Raw genomic sequence first — 23,168 nt, 5'->3', positions numbered from 1 at the left:
TGAATCTGAATTTCGTTGAGTAGCCGACTGCCTACCTAGCCATTGGGTGGTAATTAATATTTAGACTTAAAAGTTGAAAAAAAAAAGTTGCTAACTTCTGTGATAAGTGTAATGGAAATTACTACCCTTATTGACTGCCACTGTATGCCAGACGTCCCAACCCATTAGCCTTAGCACTCCCTGTCCGAGGTACAGGGCAGCTGGCTCAGAGGGCATTAACCAAACACCCACGGTTCCTGCTCGTGCATGAAGGTGGTACTGGAGCTGTTGGGATCTGAGCAGGGTGGTGGTAGCCTCAGCAACTTAGGTTGTGCCCGCACCCGCAACAGGACAATTAGAAAACCAGAAAGGAGGTATATTCAACATGGCCACTTTGGGAAGAGGAGCCAAGAGGTCCAGTGAGCCCCTCCACCCTAGACCTCTTCAGGCGCAGCAGTCCTGGTCGGAGTGTCCCGCTGTCTCAGCTCTAGTCTTTCCTCCAGGGTGGTCTGACAAGTTGTGAATCTTTCTGGGGACAACTTGCCCAGCCCAGGCTTCAGCCTTTTTCTTCTCTCAGCGTGAGATTCCTGGGGGAAATTGCAGTTTCTTGGGGCCCATTGTTCAATAGACTGATAGGCATGGGGTGCCTTATGGGTCAGGGAAGCTCAGAGGCGCCCAAACAATGCAAGCTCTTGGTTGCCCACCTGGATTTGAGGGTAAGATGCTGTGGTGAAGTCACCATCCACATGGTTCCAGAACACAGAAATCAGGCTAGAGCTGAGCTGGAAGCTTCCCCCTGCCAGCTAGCTTTTGTAGCAGAAAGTGCCACTGAGGAAGAAGAGGTAATGGTTTGGGGGGAGGGGTGTCCGTCTTAAGTAGAGTTCCCACGGGTAAGTTCCCCATGCTCCGGTAGAAAACCTGCCACCCTCACCCCTGCAGGCACTCTCAACTAAATTTCGTGGGACACGAGAAAGACCTGGACATTGGGGGACATTGCTTGGGAAGAGAAAGAGCTTCGGGGGAGAAGAGGCAGTGAACGGTAGCAGTGGTGATGACTTAAGTACCGTACACACGTGACGGGGTGACTGAGAGGGGCCCCCATAGACTCGTGTGTCTAAATGCTTAGTCCCCGGTTGGTAGAACTGGTGAGGAATGACTAGGACACACATACGACCTTGGAGAAAGTGTGTCACTCAGGGAAGGTTCTGAAGTTTCCAAAGCCCATGCCAGGCCCCATTCGTGCCTCCCACCGCCTGTGCCTGTAGATCAGATGCAAGCTCTCAGCTACTGGTCCTGCTGTGCCTGCTGGCCATGGACTCTAACATCTGGAACCATGAATCCCAAATTAAATGTTTTCTTTTATAGGTTGCCTTGGTCATGGTATTTTCATGGCAGTAGAAAACCAAGGCAACGTGCTTGGTGTTTCTGTGAGCTGTGAATATGTGTTGCTACCATTGGTTAATAAAGAAGCTGTTCTGGCCTATGGCAAGACGGATTATAGCCAGGTGGGAAATCCAAGAGAGAGAGAGAAGGGCAGAGTCGGGGCAGATACCATCCAACCATCCAAGGAACTGGTAATGCCACGGCCAAGTGGCAAAATACAGATTAATAGAAATGGGTTAATTAAGATGTAATAGCTAGCTAGCAATAAGTCTGAGTCATAGACCAAACAGTTTATAATTAATGTAAGCTTCTATGTGTTTATTTGGGACCGAGCAGCTGCAGGACACAGGAAAATTTCCACTACAAACATGTATGAAACAGTCAAAAATAAATGCATAAATAATCACTAGTAACTTAAACTAAGAAAGTTAACAGAAATAGTGAGAACCAGTGGGTAAAAGCACTTGGCAGGTGTCTTAGAGTTTCTGTTGCTGTGTAGAGACACCATGACCGCAGCAACTTTTATAAAGGAAAACATTTAATTGGGGGTACTCGCTTACAGTTGAGAGGTTTAGTCCACTATCAACATGGTAGGAAGCATGGTAGCACACAGGCAGGCATGGTGCTGGAGAAGGAGCTAAGAGCCCTACATCTTTGATGTATAGGTAACAGGCAAGTGGTCTGTCTCACTGGGAGTAGCTTAAGCATACATGAGACCTCAAAGCCCACCTCCACAGTGACAGGCTTCCTCCAACAAGACCACACCTCCTAATGTCATTCCCTTTGGGGGCCATTTTCTTTCAAACCAGGCAATCCTGATGACTTGAATTTGGTCCCTAGAACTCGTGTAAAGGAGAGAATCAACTCCACAAAGTTGTCCTCTGACCTCCATGTGTGCTGTGACATGCCCACCCCCCATCATATATACACATGTAATAATAAATTCTTAACAATCCACCAAGATTAGCCTGCCCTCAGATATGGACCCCACACAAATGGCCTGAGATGACTAGATAACAGCCCCTCAGCTGCTGTAGGATGACTAGTGACTGCCAGCCCCTCGGCCACACAGTTCCTCCCACCTCAGCTGGACCAGTGCATTTAATAAACGCCTTCCTACCTTTCCTAGCATCCTGTAAATTCACTTAGAGCATGCACGTCATCACCAACCTGTCCTGTAGTCCACACAGCACTTACCTGAGATTATAACATTCTTAGTTGAAACATCTCCATGGAAAAAACGAGTGTTGTTTCCAGGCAGTCTTCCATGGGGTCTCTCTATGTGGCCCTCGCTGACCTGGAGCTGGCTTTGTAGATGAGGCTAGCTTTGAATTCACACAGATCCTCCTGCCTCTCTCTTCCAGCTCACAAGTGCTGAGATTAAAGGCATGTGCCATCATGCATAAGTTTGTGTTGACATTCTTGATTCTGGGCAGACCTAACAAGCTGGGCTTAGCCAGTCATCTTCAGTGTGCCAATTAAACAGAGAAAGAGAAAGTGTATTTAACATGGCCACACTGGGAGGGAGAACAAAAGGATCTGTGACACCTCCTGGCCCAAGTCCATTTCCCAGAGGCCTGACGGAGGTTTAGGTTTAAAAAGAGAATGAGAGATATACATAACTAATAATCCTGGTCAAGGTGTGGTCATGTCCATCACTGACCCATTGTCTGGGCCGTAATGAGTTGACAGGATGGTGTGGTGTCTCTCCGCTCCTGTTTGGCACCAGGCTTCAACCTTTTCCTTTACTCAGCATGAGACTCCTTGGGAAATTCCAGGGTGCAGCATTACAAGATCCTTTGTTGGTACCTACACTGAAAGCCTGTGATGATCCATAGCAGGCCGTGGAGGAAACCTGGGTGGGTAGACAGTTGGGTCCTTCCCCTTTAGTTACTGTGTGATCCTCAGTGGGTTCCTTAATGTCTCTGCCTTGAGTAATTGATACTGTGGTTTTTAAATGTGAGATGTCCTCACAGGCTCATGTGTTAGCTGGTGGTGCCTCCTTGGGAGACTGTGGGACCTTAAAGAGGTGAGGCCTGGCTGGTGGACAGAGGGTTAGGCTTAGAGGACACACTTGCTTGCCGTCTACCACTACAGTGTGACCAGCCTTGAACTGCCATGCCAAAGCTAGAGGCACCATGCCTCCCCTACCATAAGCCTAAGCCGAAGTAAGTCCTTCCTTTATGTTCCTGCTCGTCAGGTGTCTTAGTCATGCTTCTATTGCTGTGAAGAGACCATGGGAAAGGCAACTCACAAAGGAAAACATTTAATTGAGTGGCTTACAGTTTCAGAGGTTCAGTTCATTATCATCATGATGGGACATGCAGGCAGACATGGTGCTGGAGCAGTAGCTGAGAGACCTACATCTTGCAGGCAACAGGAAGTGGTCTGTGACACTGAGCAAAGCTTGAGACCTCAAAGCCCACCCCTGCAGTGACACACTTCTCAACAAGGCCACACCTACACTTATAAAGCCACACCTCCTAATAGTGCCACTCGATATGAGCTTATGGGGGTCAATTGCATTCAAACTACCACATCGGGCATTTGGTTACAGTGACATCCATCAGAGAATTGGGAACATTGAGGTAGACAGTGGCTGTGTACAGTGAGCACTCACTAAGTATTAGTGATGGTGAGCAGGACGACAGGGACCTGAGCTGGCCCCTGGGGTTCCTGCTGAGCCCATGCAGCTTTGGAGAAGGTAGGGATGATGAGGGCTGGATTGTTCAGTGGGGTGCTTGAGAGGACCTGTGAAGTGGCCGCCTGGGCTTACACACCCAAAGCTCAGCCACCGGATCAGCAAACAGAAGGGAAGGGAAGCCAGGCAGGGAGGGTTGCCAAGAGGGTATGGCCCAGCAGATGTAGGTGCTGCACACAGGTGGGCATTGGCATCTTGGAAGTGTCACCTGTCTGGGATTGATGAGTGAACGAAAGGGATGGATTCATCTCCACTACCTTTCATAAAGCCTACAAGACTCTCCTTGGCTTCTAAGAAGTTAAAACCAGCCTGAACCGGCTCACAGAGGAGCTCCAGCATGAGCCAGGGTTTCCCAGCCCTTTCCAAGGCAAAGGCTGCAGTCTTTTTTTTTTTTTTTAATATTTACATATGTGCGTGCTCTATCTGCATGTGCACTTGCATGCCAGAAGAGGACATCAGATCCCATTATAGGTGGTTGTGAGCCACTGTATGGTTGCTGGGAATTGAACTCGGGACCTCTGAAAGAGTAGCCAGTGTTCTTAACTGCTAAGCCATCTCTCCAGCCCCAAGGCTGCAATCTTTAAAAAATGCTCAAGCCATGTTGGAGTATGAAGTGATGATTCTTTTACCCTTTGTCTTCCTCTTCTCGTACAAGCTTGCTTTGAGTCCTAAACATTTCAGCAGTTCAGATATATAACTTTTGTGTATAATGAGAGGATCTGTCTACCATCTAATCTGTTGATTTCTATCACTTAATATCTGCCTATCTATTAATTCTTAATCGATCCATCTACCATCCATTATCTATCATCTACCCACCTGTCTATCATCCACCTATCTTTAACCTATTAATTATTAATCTATCCATCTACCATCCATTATCATATATCTATTGTCTCTCCATTATCAATCATCTGTCTGTCTGTCTGTCTATCTGTCTGTCATGTAGCCATCTAACATCCTCTTGTTTGTCAGTTAGAATCCATACCAGACTGCTGCTCAGGCCAAACTCTCCTGTAGCAGCCTCTTTGTTCTGGAAGTATTGACCCTCTCAGGAGCCTGTTTGTGACTCCCTAACAGACACCACAGGTGCTCTGAGTTCAGGAGAATAACAGGTGCCCGTCTGACATCACCAGGGAAATTTACAGACCTCAGGTTGCCAGGCTTTAGGACATTGGAGGGCTTCAGGCACATCCCCCACACTAGTGTAGGGCGTGCGCACACCTCCACGAGATGGGCACTCCCCCTCATTTTCTACATACATCCCTTCTTGTCCATTCTACATACATCCCTTCTCTTCTTGGCAATTCAATACCTCTCTCTCCCTGTCCTCTGCCACCCACAAGGGGACCAGAAACAGCCTGACTACATGAAACCCCCCCCCTTCCTCAGAGACCTGTAAGAAGGGATCCACACTCTGCCTCGTGAGTCTGAACTCTCCTCAGAGTGCCTGCCGTACAGCTGCCCATTGGCCCATGTTAATGTGATCATTATAACACTTCTAATAAATCTCTTATCAAAAGGCTAGTCCACCTCAGTGTCCCTCTTGAACCCAAGCTTCTATCTATTGTCTGTCTGTCTTTTATCAACTAGCTCTGCCATTTACATTTTAGCATTCGTAGTCACTATTTCCCACTCCATTGCATGAAGCCAGTTGCCTGGCCTTTGCCCTGGATGTGGCATCCCCAGCTGGAGGCCCCATTATGCCCAATCTCCTTGCCTGGGAGGCTGTGGAGGGCATTTCCAGAGTTCTGCTCTTATACTTGTCTAGCACTGGTACCTGTGTGGCTGTCCCCGGTAGGTACAGAGGGCAGTTGATAGCAGGATAGCAGAAACAAACAATACATCCCTAGATGAAACACGGCCTGGCCGTGTGCTTAGCTTACCAGCTGTTCAGAGCATATGGGAATCGTTAATGCGGCGCTTCCAGCTCTTTCCAGCTCATCCACACAGAGTACTAGTCAGCCCTGGGCCACAGTCCCAGGCTACCTAAGAGCGAAAATCCTTCAGATGTCTCCCCACAAAAGCTGTTGCTGATTCCAGCTTGGAGGAGGTTGACCAGAACACCCGCTCAAGTTGCCTCTTCGTTTCAGATGAGGCCTTCCTGAGAAAGCCTGGTTAAGGTGGCTGAAGCCACCCCAAATGATCTTTTAGAGGTTTATCACCTCTAAAAGTGACCTATGGCACTTAGTCTCAAGCTGACTGTGCGCCCTCCCTCCCACATGAATAAGCTCGCCTCTGCAGTGAGTCCTAAAGCCACTCCTGGCCTGACTCAGTCTTTGACTTGGCTGTGCTTGCTGGGTGTCGATGGTTACACATTTGTCTTGCTCTGGTCCCAACCCCCACACTGATGACCGACTCATTCAGAAAGTGGGTCTCATGAGTCCAGGAACTTTTTTTTTCCTTCGGAGATGAGGTTTATTAGAGGGATGCTGTGCCGCCTTCCTTTTTGGGCCAACTGCTGTTATTTTCTTATATTATTTATTTATTTATTTTTATTAAGAATTTTTTAATTCATTTTACATACCAATCACAGATCCCCCTCTTCCCTCCTCCTGCCCTTCCAGCCTTAACCTTCCCCCCTCAACCTCTCCCTCATTCCCTCCTACAAGAAGGTAAGGCCTCCCATGGGGACTCAGCAGAGCCTGGTACATTCAGGAGAGGCAGGTCCAAGCCCCTCCCTCTGCCTCAAGACTTTCTTATTAGATGGATGCTCTATGGTTTGAACACATCCCCAAATCTCTCTTACTGGAAACTGCAGTCACGTGGAGACTGAGAGGTGATTAGGTTATAATTACCTGATCCATAGGTTGTGGCTCCAGTGGGTCTGTTTTCAAGGCTCTTATCTCTTGGAGACATGCCTCTCTGCCCTGCTTCTGGACTTGCAGGGTCCCCACCAGAAAGACGAGCCATTCTAGATGTGTCTCTTGGTCTGGTTTCCAGAACAATGGGCTACGTGAATCTTTATAAACTACCCAGCAGCATTCAGTTGCAGTAACAGAAAATGGCCTGAGAAACAGCTTTTTTTCCCCCCTCGAGACAGGGTTTCTCTGTGTAGCTTTGCACCTTTCCTGGAACTCACTCTGTAGACCAGACTGGCCTCGAACTCACAGAGATCCGCCTGGCTCTGCCTCCCGAGTGCTAGGATTAAAGGTGTGTGCCACCACCGCCCGGCTCCAAGGCAACTCTTATACAAGAAAGCATTTAATTGGGGCTTGCTTACAGAGGGTCAATCCATTATCATCATGGCCGGGAGCATGGTGGCAATCATGGCACTGGAGCAGTAGCTGAGAGCTACATCCTGATCACACACAGAGGAGAGAGACTGGGCCTGGCCTGGGCTTTTGAAACCTCAAAGCCCACTCCCTGTGACACGCCTCCTCCAGCAAAGCCACACCTCCTAATCCTAATCCTTTCAAATAGGGCCACTCCCTGGTGACTGAGCATTCAGATATATGAGCCTATGGGGGGGGGGCATTTTTTTTGTTTGGTTGGTTTTTGAGACAGGATTTCTTGATGTGGCCCTGGCTGTCCTGGAACTCAATCTGTAGACCAGGCTGGTTTCAAACTCACTGAGATCTGCCTGAGTGCTGGGATTAAAGGCGTGCGCCACCACAGCCCTACACAGGAGCCGTTCTTATTGAAACCGCCACACTCAATAAAGCTGGATGTCACCCAGTGGGTCTTTCAGACTGGTACAAGTGAGTATTTGATTGCAAACATTGCAGACAGTCACTTGGCACTGAGCCCAGCTTGCAGGCAAGTGTAGTGGGGGCAGAACCTGTAGTCCTGCTGAAGCCTGTGCTGGGAGAGACTCAATTTCCTGCCTTGGTCTGGTCCTGCACAGAAGTTAACCTTTAGTCTCTGCTCAGGGTTGCCAAGTAACAAGCTAGGTGGGATTGTAGGCCAGTGTGTTCCTGGTGGTAGCCACTCACTCATTAACACCTCTGGAAGGGTTCAGTTAAACTCTAACATGTCACAGAGCACGAGCCAAGCTGCTGAGTGGAGCGTGAGGCGATGGTGGCCCGCTGAGCACTAATGCCACTGGCGAATGGGTGGCAGGTCTTGGAGTCACCGTGAAACTAAAGTCGCCACTGCCATCATACTAAGTAAGACCCAGCTCTAAGTCTGCAGGAGAACCTAGCTCTGCCCCTTGAATGATGGGGACAGACAGCTTAGCCCTCAGCTCTCTTTCCTTGGCTAGACTGAGAAATCACCTACACGGGATGGTGGCTTTGTTCATGACATGGGAGCAGCTGCAGAATGGGAAGGGTCCTTGGTATTGGACACGCATTGGCTCAGGCTGGAGCGGTGGGGACATGGATGGCCAGGTGGAAGGGTCAGGCCTGCCTTGCTTGCTAGGAAGACAGGAAAAGTAATGGCGACAGGACTTAGGGCCTGGCATGGGGCAGTCCCGGTGCTGTCAGGAGCCACCGTCTTCAGTTCAGCTCAGCCTACTGACTCAAGGGACATATCTGTCCCTCGGGGAGATGTCCCCAGAGGCAAGGCGGCCATCCCACCGGTCCATACTTCTTACATCAGTTAAATCCAGGGGAGGCCAAACTAGTGCATTGGCATTTCCTGCTGGGCCATTCCACCCCACTCAAGAGTTTAAGAAGGTCCCTGTCCCCCGCCCTCGCTTCTCCCGGATCACCCCAGTTTCTGCCCTCTGGGAATCACCTGCCACTGGGGTGCAAAGAGGGATACATCTGCCTCTGAATCAGTCCCTCTGCACGCAGCCACATCGTGGGCCGGAGATGCCACTGTCTCACTTGGTTTAATGATCAATTAATTCTGCTCAGAAAGCCCTTCACGACCTCGCGTCTCCTCAGTCCCCGGGCTCAGAGTGGTGTTTGCTGCAGGATGGCAGCTGCCAACTCCACCGGAGACCTCCATGCTCCAGGACCCCAGCTGAGTGTCACCGACATCATCGTCATTGCTGTCTATTTCACCTTGAATGTGGCCGTGGGCGTGTGGGTAAGAACCTGCCGTGGCCCACGGGGCTCTCGGGGTAGAACTGGGGCCAGCACATCCCGCACTGTCCGCACGGGTCTCTGGCCTGCTGCTGCCTGAACACTAGAATTGTGGTGATTCCCTAGCTGTGCCCAGAGGCTGGGTGCGGAATCCAGAGGTTCCCAGGAGGGTGCTCGGGCCTGGAGGCTCCTGGTTGTCCAGCCCTGCTCAGTCACTCCTGAGCTCAGTTTCCCTCCCTTGACATGACAGGCAGATGATTGGACCCAGCAGCAGATCCACCGACACTGCAGCGTAGTTTTCAGGTCCTTTCCTGGGTCCCGTCCCCACCCCACCCCCAGCCCCTGGAAGGCCAGGCTGTGTGCAGATGAGAAGCCAAAGCAGTGAGTTTTAGACTTCCCCGGGGGTCCGCAGAGTGCAAGCGGGCCCTCCTTGGTGCCACCTGAGTGCCAGTCTGCAAGGCACTCCTACGTGGGAGGGAGTGCAACTAGCCAGCCGTGCCCCGCCTCACTGCACCATGTTTAGGTCGAGTCCTGCCTCAGCCTTGGAGCCCCGAGGCTCCAAGGAGAATCACGACCTTTCTTTCCTTCTATAATCCCTGGCCCAAGATAAAAGCCTGGGGAGCGGGTGACTGTTGCGTTCGCTCAGTGTTGTAGGGTGGCGACAGTGTCTACTTCCCAGGGTGAGAGCTGCCAGTGAGGCTCGGGGAAGACACCACCCCTATCGAGGACTATGGGGGTCCAGCCCCTCGATAGTCCCCTCCCAGGGTCCGCGGAAGGCTCTATCAACCAGCTGAGAATCTATTCTTTAAGGTCGGTAAATCAGTCTACGCACGCAGAGTTCTTTGGTCCATTCGCTTTAATTCCTCTGGCATAACATCCTTTATACACAGCTTCAGTTCTGTTCTCATGTCTAGCTCCTTTCTTGCCTGATTTCTCTCTATATTTGTCTGCGATCCCCTCTATGTTCTATCTTAATTCCTTCATCTAGTTCTGTCCCTTCTAGGTTCTCATCTATCTAGTTCTTTCCCCTATCAGCTCCTCTCCCGTCTCCTTCTCTCTCATCTGGCTCTTCCTCATCTTGTTCTTCCCCATCTGGCTCTTCCTCATCTTCCATCTTGTTCCTCTAGTACTCTCTTTCATCCCTTCAATCTAGTTCTTCCCCATCTCAGTTCATTTCTCTCAAGTTCTTACCCATCTAGTTCTTCCATTCTCTTCTCTCTTCTCTGTCTTCTCCTGCCCTGGGAGTTCTGGTATATATATACTTACAAGCAGTATTTCCTTAGCAGTGCAAAGCCAGGCTTCCAGGGTCAAATGGAGGGGTGATAAGAATAGGCTTAATTGACACATCCGCCAGGCCTTCTCAAACAGGTAGCCTGGATGCTTAAGTCTGTTCTTAGAGAGTACAGAGGTATCTCTGATAAGGTACTTTCCTCCATCCGGTGATGGACCTGGCCGGATGCTACCAATAATGATAATTACAGGGAGGCTTGAACTGGGAGTTCTGGCTGAGCATAGCTGTTAGCACAGAAGGTTATCTAAAAATTCCTAGAAGTGGTTAGGTAAGTAGTTAGAGGTCTATAAAGTTAGTAAGGCTGTAAGAAAAGAGGGGTCTGAGCTAAATTGTGTAAAGCTATTACTTAATGTCTACCTGACTTGGGCGGTGTCCCCTTGTGGAATTTATCTTAAGTCAGGAGACTCGCCTGTGGGTTGCTATCACTGTTAATCCTCGGAAATTGGGTGGCCACCTGGGTGATGTCTCCTTTAGTCCTTGAAAGTGGCTAGGGGAGATATCTGATTCCAGAGAAAGCCTTTCCTGAGGCTGTTCTCCAAATGCCTGGAATGTGTATGTCTAGAGAGTGATCAGTCCACATTGTTATCCCTTCTTAGGGAAAAATCAATTGGGAAAACTATGAAGGCATACATGATTTTCATAACAGAAGACAGCTGATATATAAGCCAAGTAACACCAAAAACTCCTTGGGATTTGGCTTCCTCTGGAGGAATTCCATGATCCCTCCAGGTAGTGACTTTGCCATAACCAGCTGAGTTCTTATGATATATTCCTGCGGCCCGCAACACACCCCGATGCCACCACTGGATCTGTGGTAGTGCTAGTGCCAGCAGGACTGTAGTGGTTAGCGACATGGGCACAGTGTGGATGGTGTAATGGTAGTGATTGCAATGGTGAGGTTTTAAAGGTGGTAATGGTGATGGAGGTGATGATGATGGAGGTAATGGTAATGATGGTGGTGATGGTAATGGTGATGGAGGTAATGACAGTGGTGGTAATGGTGATGGAGGTAATGATGGTGGTGGTAATGGTGATGATAATGGTGGTAATGGTGATGATATAATGGTAATGGTGATGGAGGTAATGATGGTGGTGGTGATGGAGGTAATAATGGTGGTGGTGATGGAGGTAATGATGGTGATGGTGATAGCAATGATGATAATGATGGTGGTGGTGATGGAGGTAATGATGGTGATAGAGGTAATGATGGTGGTGGTGATGGTGATGGAGGTAATGATGGTGGTGGTGATGGAGGTAATGATGGTGGTGGTGATGGAGGTAATGATGGTGATGGTGATGGCAATGATGATAATGATGGTGGTGGTTGTCTTAGGGTTTCTATTGCTCTGATAGAACACCATGAACAAAAGCAACTTGGGAGGAGGAGAGATTTATTTCATCGTATAGCTCTCAGGTCAGAACCTAGTGCTGAGGAAGTCAAGGCAGGGACTGAAGCAGAGCAGGACCTGGAGACAGGAGCTGACGCAGAGGCCATGGATGGTGCTGCTTACCGGCTGCTCCCCATGACTTGTTCAGCTTCCTTTTTTTTTTTTTTGTTTTTGTTTTTTTGAGACAGGGTTTCTCTGTGTAGTTTTGGTGCCTTTCCTGGCACTCACTCTGTAGACCAGGCTGGCCTCGAACTCACGGAGATCCTCCTGCCTCTGCCTACCAAATGCTGGGATTAAAGGTGTGTACCACCACCCGGCTCAGGTTCCTTTCTTATAGAACCCAGGACCACCAGTCCAGGGGTGGCCTTACCCACAATGGGCCGGGCCCTCCCACATCAGCCACTACTTAAGAAAATGCTCCTCAGGCTTGCCGAGAGGCCAATTAAGATCCCTCTTCCAGATATTCCAGTTGACAAAAGCCAACCAGTGCAGTGATGTGTGATGGTGGTGGTGGTGGTGGTGGTGGTGGTGGTGGTGGTGGTGGTGGTGATGGTGGTGATGGTGGTGGTGGTGGTGGTGGTGATGGTGGTGGTGGTGGTGGTGATGGTGGTGATGGTGGTGATGGTGGTGATGGTGGTGGTGGTGGTGGTATGGTGGTGATGGTGGTGATGGTGATGGTGGTGGTGGTGGTGATGTGGTGGTGGTGATGGTGGTGGTGGTGATGGTGGTGGTGGTGACATAATACAATTAATTATGTCAAATACTAAATGACAAATGACCATCAGCAGAGCTAGATTCTCCTCTTACCCGGGTCTCTTCATTTTCCATACTTCTCGGATGCTGCTTTGGTTTGGCTTTACTTTTTATTTATTTTGTGTGTGGGTGTTTTGTCTGCATGTGTGTTTTTGGTTGGCACCCATGGAGGCCAGAAGAGGGTGTTAGAGCCTCCAGAACTGGAGCTACAGATGGGTGTGGCCAACCATGAGGTGCTGCTCTTCTGGAAGAGCACTCAGTGCTCTTAACCACTGAACCGTCTCTCCAGCCCCATGAGGTGTGTGTGTGTGTGTGTGTGTGTGTGTGTGTGTGTGTGCGCGCGCGCGCATACACATGTATGTGTTTTACAAGGTGATTTTTTTTTTCATTTTGGTTTTTTGAGAAAGGGTTTCTCTGTGTAGCTTTGTGCCTTTCCTGGAACTCACTCTGTAGCCCAGGCTGGCCTCAAACTCATGGAGATCCATCTGCCTCTGCCTCCCGAGTGCTGGGATTAAAGGCGTGCGCCACAGCCGCCCTGCACTGAGCATATCCTAGGTGCCGTTGTCACAGCTGCGTGCTCTAACTCTCTGTCACGTTTTGCTAACTGGCACAATATCTCAAACTTTCTTATCAGTATTCTACCTTCTGTGGAGATCTGTAACCTTTGATATTACCAAGGTAACCATTTGGGTGTGCCATGTCTTTATATGACAGGGAGCTTAGACTCCAACTGCTCCGCTGCCCGGATGGTCCTGGCGTCCCTCCTCCCTCAGGCCTCCCTATTTCTCGAAAGACAAGGTGCCAAAATGAGGCTAATTAGTAACCTGCCTTGGCCTGTAAGTGTTCGAGTGAACAGAAGAGTTGCCAGTCTCTCCCTCCAAATCAAAAGCTAGAAATGATTAAGCTCTGTGGGGAGGACTGTGGATCCTAGGAAAGGCTCCTGCAGGACAGAGCTGGTGTGGCTCCAGTGAGCTGAGCAACAGCAAGGAAAACAGCCTCTTTCTGAGGAGATCAAACCAGCAGAGCGCCCTGTGCGGACGGCCCACCCTCTGCCCACCCTGTACGGACGGCCCACCCTCTGCCCACCCTATACGGACAGCCTCAGCACCTCCAGTCCCCAGCGACGCCCTCAGCAGTGGTCTAACAACTGTGCACAGGACTGTGCAGCCCGCCCCACCCCCACTTCAAGCTCACCAGTTCCTGGCATTGCAATGGGCTGGCTCTCTGCCTGCCTCAGAAGCAGAGAGGAGTCCACAACTGGTGCCCATAGTTTCTGTGCTCAGGCTCGTGTGCCAGGGATCACAGAGGCTCAGAGGCCTGGGTGAAGGAGCCGACCACTGGTTACAAGGCACAGGATCCCTACCAGCCTCTTTGATTTGGTTCATGAAACCCCGTCCTGGCTAAAGTGCACACATCTTGGTGCTGTTCTCCCGAGAGTCACACTCGTGGTCTCTGTCCTTTCTAGAAGTTTCCAGCATTTGCATATAGCCATGCACTGAGCATCACTTGGGATAAGTGACAATGACAGGCTGGGGAGATAGCTCGACAGGTAAAGCAGGTGCTCTGCAAGCGTGAGGGCCTGGGTTCAAAACCCCAGGACCCGTTTAAGCACACACCTGTGAGACCAATGCTGCTATGGCAAGGAGTGGGAGGCAAACAGGAGGATCCCAGAAGCCATGGGCCAGCTAGCTGGTGTACGTGGTGCGGCACAGCAAGAGACCCTGTCTTAAACAAAGTGGGAGATGGGGATGGACACCAGAGGTTGTCCTCTGACCTTCACACATGCACTATAGCACACATACACACATACACACATGCACATGCACTATAGCACACATACACACATACACACATGCACTATAGCACACATACACACATACACACACACATACACACACACATGTACACACACACACATGCACACACACACACATACACACATGCACACATGCACACACACATACACACACATACACACATGCACACACACACACACACACACACACACACACACACACACACTAAAAAAGTGAGAAACGTGATCACGAAACTCCAGCAGCAGGTCTGAATAGTGAGTTTAGATCAGATGTTCAAAGTGATGATGACTGTAAGTAATTCTGATGCTGAAGGTTTGATGTTGGGGAGCTGTTACATACAGAAGTGGCAGAGACCATTGTTTTTTATTTATTTGTTTGCTTCTTTCTTTCTTCCTTTATTTATTTATTTATTTATTTATTTATTTATTTATTTATTTATTTATTTATTTATTTATTGGTTTTTTGAGACAGGGTTTCTCTGTGTAGCTTTGTGCCTTTCCTGGAACTCGCTCTGTAGACCAGTCAGTCTGGCCTCGAACTCACAGAGATCTGCCTGGCTCTGCCTCCTGAGTGCTGGGATTAAAGGTGTGCACCGCTGCCGCCACCCGGCTTAAGACCATCGTTTTACAGTACACGAGGTCCCAACAGGCCAGGCTGAGAGTCGAAATGGAGCCAGTCACGGGGCTGGAGAGATGGCTCAGTGGTTAAGAGCACTTGATGCCCCTCCAGGGGACCTGGGTTCAATTCCCAGCCACGTGGTGGATCACAACCATCCGTAACTCCGGTTCCAGAAGATCAGACACCATCTTCTGGCCCCTGAAAGCACCAGGCATGCACACGGTGCACAGACGTACATGCAGGCCGAACCCCCAAACACATAAAACAAAAACAGAAACCCTAACACATGGAACCGGTCACACTACGGTTTCACTTGCCCAGTGTGAAAGTCACTGCTCCCCTGACTCCCCAAGACAGCGGGCTGGAAAAGGCACCACTGCCTGCCCAAACGGGCAAGTAGTGTCCATCGGACTAGTAAATACAGCCCCCCCCCCCTGCACCAGAAACCCGAGGTAACCCGAGGTTCCCCTCCACTGTTCTCCTGCCCTGCCTCCGTCCTCTGCCTTACAAGGACAGTCCCTTTGGAGTGGACAGCTGCTTAGAGTGTGTGTTGCCTTTTTAGCCTGTCTGTTAAGACCAACCCCTCTTGCTTGACCAATAGGAACAGTCATTCTGTCTTAGGAAAGGAATCCAGGCCAACTGTGACACAGAAAATGAACCGGCTGCAGGATAACGGTGTCTCTTTTGCTGGCTGAGTAATATTCCATGTATGGATTTGCACCATTTTATTCATCAACTGGTGGACTTTGAGTGGTTTCCACTTTGGGCTATTTTGGATAATGCTACTGAGAACATTCTACGTGCCTGTGTGTGGACATGTTCTCACGTCTTTGTGGGTCACGTGGCATTGCCATGCTCAGAGTATGGAGGAGCTGCAAGGCATTTGGCTGGAGGCAGCAGCAGCCCGCATGTGATGAGTCTCTTCCCTTTGCTGTTCTTGCAGTCTGCTTGCCGAGCCAGAAAGAACACAGTGAGTGGCTATTTCCTGGCAGGCCGGGACATGACTTGGTGGCCGGTGAGTTAGTTCACCTCTCCTTTGTCCACAGGCAGGGCTGGCTTCAGCCAGCAGCTGTATCCCTGGGGTCACCTCCTGTGCCTCATTCAAGGCCCCAGTTTAAGTCCAGCTCAAGGGGATAGGCCTGGGCTGGAGGAGACCCCCAAGTGTAGGGACAAACTGCTCAAAGTTCTGGAAAGGGCTTTGGAGTCTGAAAATTCTATTTCTTAGCTGTGGGTACCCCAACTTGCCCGGGCTCCTCATATGTGAAGAGGGTGTGCCCTCCCCTCCCCCTTAGACTGCCAGGTCGGAGGAGGTGTTTCTGGGTCAGGTGGGGCCGATGCCCTGGCTCACAATGACCGCTTTCTTCCCTCTGCAGATTGGAGCCTCACTCTTCGCAAGCAGCGAGGGCTCCGGCCTCTTCGTAGGGCTGGCAGGCTCAGGTGCAGCTGGAGGCCTGGCTGTGGCAGGTTTCGAGTGGAATGTGAGCCTCCGAGGATGGGCACAGCCTGTGGGAGGGCCAGGGCAGAGGGCACAGCCATACGGACAGGCCCCTGGATACGGTGGCTCCCAGCAATGTGGATCAGCCAGGGTCTGCCAGGCTGGGGGGGGGGGGGGGCGGGCGGTGCACACAGCATTCCGGGACAAGCTGGTCTGCAGACACAGACGTGCTGGGTGGCCCCACTGTCCAGAGAGGCCCATAGCGGGGAGAAGCGCCCAGCTTCTTACAGCGAGGCAGGAGAGGCTGGGGTAGCCTCAGCACGCTCGTCTCTACCACACCTGGCTGTGTGCCAGGGAAGGGCTTTGGGGAGCTGAGCTCACAGCCCTCTCCCGCCTCTGCCCCCCCACAGGCCACGTATGTGCTTTTGGCGCTGGCATGGGTGTTTGTACCCATCTACATATCTTCAGAGGTGAGTCTTTTCCCGGGGCCATGGCAGAGGCTGGACCCTCACCAAGCTGCCAGGGCAGGCAGGACCTCTGGGGCCTCAAGTCACAGGGCTAGGTTTGACTAATATTTCTGTCAAACCATTAAAGCTGGCCCCTCCAACCATTACTGTCACGTGCCATTGGTCCGCCACCATCTGAGACTCTGTTCTCCCAGCCTCAGGCCTGCATTCGCCGAGTCTCGGCAATTCTCTTTCCTGATGCTTCTGTGCCTCTAGGAGCAGGGCTTGGCCTTGTGCCGAAGAGCCCTGGGGTGGGGCCGGCCCTCCCCCGATACTCACCTCATCCCCTTGAGAACACTTAGCTCTCAACCCCTCTGCCTCCCCAGATTGTCACCTTGCCTGAATACATCCAGAAGCGCTTCGGCGGCCAGCGCATACGCATGTACCTGTCTGTCCTGTCCCTGCTCCTGTCTGTCTTCACCAAGATATCGGTGAGTTGTGCCAGGCGGTGGTGGCGCACGCCTTTAATCCCAGCACTTGGGAGGCAGAGGCAGGCGGATCTCTGAGTTGGAGGCCAGCCTGGTCTACAGAGAGTTCCAGGGTAGCCAGAGCGGTTAAACAGAGAGAAACCCTGGGGTGTGTTGGGGGAGCAGCCAGGATTCACCACTAGAGGGAGCCAAAGGCCTCATGGTGTCTGCCAGTTCCGCGCTCTAAGTCTAACTGGGTCCCCAGCCTGCCTACAACTTTCTCTTAGGATCTGGCTCTGGAAATATCAAGCCCACTTCCAGCGCCAGAATAGGAGGAGCTCGGGGCCTGTCTGTTGCAAGCACCTGGTTTTAGAGCTAGGGAACCTGAGGTTGGAGGGAAGGTCCGTGGCTTTGTGGTAGGCCCATTACAATTCCTCAGGATTGCCTGGCCTCCATCAGCTGCAGGCTCCTGAGAGGAGCTTGAGCAAGAGTCAGTGACTGAGGGAGTTGGACCAGCCTAGTCTTCTGCCTCCTATGGAGGCAGCCTAGCCAGTTCTCAGGACCCAGAGAGGTGGATGCTATTTCCCACGGCATCAGCAACCTCATACCACAGCCCTTTCTAGATGCTCCCAGAGAATCATGACGGATTTTCTCTCTTTGGGGATTCCTTTCCAATCGGAGGGGCCTGGCCTTGAGTTTCACTGTCCCCCTCCTGCTATCCTCTGACCCCCACCCCATTTCTCTCAAAAACCTACCTCCTGGAAGCCAGGCAGAGGCCTGATCCCGGCCTGCCCAGGGCCCACTCTACAGTGTGTGTGTGTGTGTGTGTGTGTGTGTGTGTGTGTGTGTGTGTGTGTATGGGGGGGGGTGGAAGGATACACAAGACAGACAACCCCGGGGCTCCAGTGAGGAAGGGATGGGAACGGGCCTCGGTGGGGAAAGGGATGTGATATGATAGTTAGGGGGTGCCAAGGAAAGAGATGGAGGCCATCACTAGGAACGCCTTTGGGGCAGGAGCCTGTGAGGAGAAGCTAGGCTGGCCATGAGAAGTGGGGGGACTGAGGCAGGCATAGTCTAACATTCACAAGGACAGTCAAGTGCCACCCGTGGCTCTCAGATGGACAGACTGCTCTGGAGGGACAGGAGACCGCAGCCTTAGGCTGTGAGAGGTCCAAGAGCCCCAGAATTGGTGGGTTACCAGCAGGGGGTACCCGGGCCAGCTTTGCAGAATCTCTCAGTTAAGCTGGGGGAGAAGGAAAATGAAATGGACCAAATGGGGTGGTTCCTTTCCCATCTAAGGCCTCACGCTTGGAGACTCCAAGTGAGCCACTGGGCAGGACTTCAGAGGGCAGAGGGAAACCCTGTACCTAGGAGGGGCCTGAGAGACAAGCCCATCCAGCAGCCTGTGAGTCCCTCATCAAGGTCGTGGTGACTAGGCCAAGGTCAGCTAAGATCCAGGTCTCTGTCAGAACCACAACAGCCAGGATGTGGCTTCAGACTCTGCCTGTGTGGGTGACTCCGAGTTACCAGCTGTAAATGGGGAGCAGTCACGTCAAGGCCTTGCCTCAGCACCAGGCTGGCTGCCTGCAGAGGCTGAGGGGAAGCGGGAGGAGGCACTAATTGCTGCGCTTGGTTTGGGAGAGGCTGGGCCCGCCCTGGGTCTTGGCTTCGGAGTGGAGCTATTTGAAGTGCGTGGGCCACGGTAGGCCCAGACACAGAGCCCAGGAACGCCCTGTTCGTCTGAACAGCTTGTCCAGGCAGAGGTCACAGGGCCCTCCTGCTGCTATTGTTCAGACAGGAGCACCAGCGTGCAGGAGATCTACCACAGCAGGTGTGGAAAATCACCGCCAGTGCTCAGAGCCCAGAGTCCAGTGCAGTTCCATCACTGGGGTTCTGGAAACAGGGAAGCGAAGTGTGACGTCACATGCCCCTCAGTACAGGCTCATGGTGGCCCATTGTCGACCCATCATACCACTCATGCTACCTCACTGACATTACCTCTCCCTCTCCCCAGAACTGCACGCCGCACGTCAGCCATATTGGCCCCCATGCACTTCCACAAACACCAGGCAAGTTTCTGCCTCAGGGCTCTGCACTCGCTAGGGTCCCCCAACACACGCTCGTCCCTTACCTCTGCATGCTGCGCCTTACCTCTCTGGGCTCTCAAATCTCTCCTCCTTTACCCTTGTGCCTGCAGATCTAACCCCTTTATTTTCTCTCCCTCTTTCCTCACAGCCTCAACATTTTCTGGGATTTTAAATAATCGACTTAGAAAGTCATAGCCGAGTGTAGTGACTCATTCATCCCTGTAATCCCAGCATCTGAAAGGCTGAGGCAGGAGGATTGCTATGAATTCAAGGCCAGCCTAGGTTACAGAGTAAGACCCTGTCTCAGTAAATCAGAGAGTGTATTCTCACCAGGCAGTGGTGGCACACGAATTTAATCCCAGCGCTCAGGAGGCAGAGACAGTCGGATCTCTGAGCTCCAGGCCAGCCTGGTCTACAGAGCGAGTTCCAGGACAGCCAGGGCTACCCTGTCTCGAACAAACCAAAAAAAGAAAAAGAAAGAAAGAAAGAGTGTATTCCCCCTCTCCATCTCTCTTCATCAATAAGCCCAGTGCCCACACTGCCCATAGGATGGAAGGAGATAACAGCCAGGAATTGGCTCTTTTTTTTTTTTTTTTTTTTTTTTTTTTTTTTTTTTTTTTTTAACCCAGTGGGGTCTGGAGAGTAAATTACTTCAGTCTTGGACATCACAGTCTCTGTCCTGACCCAGCTCTGCCAACCATGGACACCAGTACCATGGGATAGGATAGGTTTGGCCAGCAGACTTCAATGCCATTCCCTGATCGAGGGAAACATGCCACTTACCATGTGCCCACCCTGTGTTTGGGTGTGGGTGAGCAGGCCTACCCCGAATGCACTTTCCAGACAGACCTTGTGCACAGACAGAGCAGCAGAATCCTACTGGGGAAGCAATCGTAGAGGTGGAAATAGAAACAGGAAAGCCAGCGGGCAGCAGCGGTGGCGTGCGCCTTTAATCCCAGCACTCGGGAGGCAGAGGCAGGCGGATCTCTGTGAGTTCGAGGCCAGCCTGGTCTACAGAGTGAGTTCCAGGACAGCTGGACCTACACAGAGAAACCCTGTCTCAAGAAAACAAAAACAAAATAATAAAAACAAAGAAGGGAGGAAGGGAGGGAGAGGAGGGAGGGAGGGAGGGAGGGAGGAAAAGAAACTGGGAGCCCAGGGCCCTGCCCAGCAGCTTTGGGCACCTCTTTTTCTCCTCGCATAGGTGAGCACAGGCAGGGCGGCAGGGCCGGCAAGGGGCAGGGAGGGAAAACGGGATGGGCATTTGGAAAGAGCCCTCAGTGGCAGCGGTGGTGAGAGGCAGAGTGTGGCAAAGCCAAGCAATCCTCTTCTGAGCCACCGTACCCCGACCTGAGATAGCCCTCAAAATGGGCAAGGCCCTAGATAGGGAGCATAGGCGACCCCGGAGGGCTCACAGATTCTGTGCTGTTCCACGAGGACCGAACACAGAGAGAAAGGGGGAAGGACGGCGAGGAGTGGTCACAGACCCCCAGCCGCCCCCAGCTCCTGGGACACGGCGTGAGGGGCCCATTTCCTCCCGGTGGAGACGGAGCGAGCGAGGCTCCTTTGGAAACACTGGCGCTTCAGCTCCAAGCAGGGAGCCCAGTGGCGCTGCCCCCTGCAGGTGCCCCCCTCCCCATTTCTCACCCTCCTGTCCAGTGAGCTCAGGGTGAGTTGTGAGGCAGGGGGGCAGCGCTGAGCTCAACACTGAGCTCCTTGGGGAACCCCAGAAGCTTGAAGGCCCAGGGTCCCACAGCAGGAAAAGATGGCCTCGTCTGCTTCCTGGGACCATGGGACCTTAGCAACGTAACTGCTGTCCCATGTCGACAATCGTCTATTAGGGGCTGTGAGCATTAGAGGAACCATAACAGGCATGTGTGACACTCAGAACGTGCCTGGTACCCAGACATGTATCCATGATCAAGGCAGGCAAGACGGTAAGGGCTTCCTGGGACAACAGGACTCAGAGAACCAGCCGGGCACAAGGGTTGGCAAGGAATCCCTGTAGAGAGCTCGGCAGGGTATGGCAGTGTTGCTGGGGAAGGGGGTAAAGGGAGGCCTGTGATCTGGTGAGTGTGGGCCGGTCAGAACTGGCAGCGGCAGCAGCAGCAGCAGCAGCAACAGCAGCAGCAACAGCAGCAGCAACAGCAGCAGAGGCCTGGCTTGCCTCAGGCCTGAGAGCGGCCCTCCCTTTAGGATGAGGATGCCTAGTGCTGTCCTTTTGGCAGTGTCTCTGGGTTTTGCCATGATAGCCAAGTTCCTCCACTCTCTTGGCCTCCACCCCCGACCTGTGTCTTTGGGGAATTAGGTTAGACTCTGTGGCTTCCCCCAGATCACTAACAAAAGGCAGCACAACAGTCAGGAAGTCCCAGGGAGGGTCCCCATCTTCTGGACCTCTCATGTTAGGCTAGTGGGTGGCGAGTGGAGAGGGCCGCAGGGATGCCTGAGTGCTGCTGGAAACAAGTTAAGTCTGTCCCGCGCCTGATGCCCTGCTTAACAGAAAGGACCGTGATGACCCAGGAGGAGGTGACCTGCTCAGAAGGTGCAGGACTGGGCCACCGAGGACAGCCCCATGTCCTCACAGCATTAGCTTCTGTTAGTACGAGGTGGACGCTTAGGCTGGGCAGCTGGGGTTCAGGCAGGCTCACCAGCGCCTGCAGCTCCTCCCTGGGTCTCTCCGGGGACAGTGGAATTCCTCCTGATGACCAGAGCCCTACCCCAAACCTCTGTGCCTCTGGCCTCCCAACCCCTTTTCAGCTGCTCTGGTAGAAGGCGGGGAAGGCAGGGAGGACCACGGAGAAGGTGTGGGTCAGAACGGGGAGCCCGGCAGGTGAGAAGCAGAGAGCAGACCGTCCCAGGCCCGGGAAGCTAGAAGCCTAGAGGCAGCACAGTGCTGGAAGTGAGCCGCTGGGCAACAGCCAGGCAGGGGACTCTTGGAATAGCCGGCTCTCCCAGATGCACTCTCACTTCTGGCCAGGCCTCACCTGGCAATGCCAGGGAGGGGTCGATCTCTGGAAGGGGCCTGGCTTTAAAGAGTCTCTTCCCTCTTCAGTCACACTAAGCAGGGTCTTTCGCCTCTGACACGTAGCATGTCTACTCAAGCTGAAGGCTGACCTCTCCCTTGTCTTTCCCCTCCCACTCTGCTCCCCCTACACACACCCCAAAGCCAAGGGCCCAAATGAAAGCATCAGTAGTTAGCTGAAAACACCAGATTAGTTTCCAGATGGGTAGATCTCTCAAATGCAGAAAGGAGCCAGCAGGGAGAGGGGTGAGGGGGGCTGGGCATAAGAAAAAGAATATGGTATTGGTGCTGTGTGTAACATGGCAGGGGGAGGTAGAGATGAAAGGCGTGGATGGGGGCAGGAACATACGGGAAAGGCTTCGGGAGAGACACAAGGGAAGTGTGTGGGGAGAGGTATTAAGGAACAGGGTCATTGAACTGGATTCCCCTCCGACATCCTGTACCATCCCTGGGGCCTAGATCATGGCACCTAGGGCCAGGCTGACTGCTCTAACAGCCAGGCCCTGAGGGAGTTCAAAGGGTCTGGGACCCACCGCTCCTGGGCCTCAGGAAGGCTGGGCTTTGTGCCAACTGGATCCATTCAACTGCAGGTTAGGGTGACCCATGGCCCTGCACCTTCTCAGGGACCTATTGGTCCCAAAGGCGGCACCTGGGTTGTCCCCCCATGGCTCACTCAACACAGAAGGGCAGGTTTGGAAACAAGAGTGGACAGGGTAGAACCCATTCCCCCAGTCCTGGTCCTAAAGCCTGGGCTCTACTTGCTCAGGCCCCAGCTGGTGGAGGTCCCCAGCTGCCCCCCACCGCCCTG

At 52.2% G+C, this 23,168-nt stretch overlaps 1 protein-coding gene across 1 annotated transcript in view; it reads left to right on the top strand.

Moving 5' to 3' along the window:
* Nucleotides 1–8,041: 8,041 nt before the first annotated feature.
* Slc5a10 (solute carrier family 5 member 10) overlaps nt 8,042–23,168 on the top strand; it is a 52,231-nt gene continuing 37,104 nt past the window's right edge. The window contains exons 1-6 of the mRNA XM_015992429.3: nt 8,042–8,172; nt 8,866–9,040; nt 15,847–15,918; nt 16,277–16,381; nt 16,749–16,808; nt 17,171–17,275. Of these exons, the coding sequence (XP_015847915.1) occupies nt 8,927–9,040; nt 15,847–15,918; nt 16,277–16,381; nt 16,749–16,808; nt 17,171–17,275 (456 nt within the window). The 5' untranslated portion in view covers nt 8,042–8,172; nt 8,866–8,926. The remainder of the gene's footprint in view (nt 8,173–8,865; nt 9,041–15,846; nt 15,919–16,276; nt 16,382–16,748; nt 16,809–17,170; nt 17,276–23,168) is intronic.

Source organism: Peromyscus maniculatus, chromosome 8 (genome assembly GCF_049852395.1).
Source record: "Peromyscus maniculatus bairdii isolate BWxNUB_F1_BW_parent chromosome 8, HU_Pman_BW_mat_3.1, whole genome shotgun sequence".
Taxonomy (NCBI): Eukaryota; Metazoa; Chordata; class Mammalia; order Rodentia; family Cricetidae; genus Peromyscus; species Peromyscus maniculatus.
The sequence above is the reverse complement of the archived record's forward strand: the minus strand, read 5'-3'. Positions and strand labels throughout refer to the sequence as shown.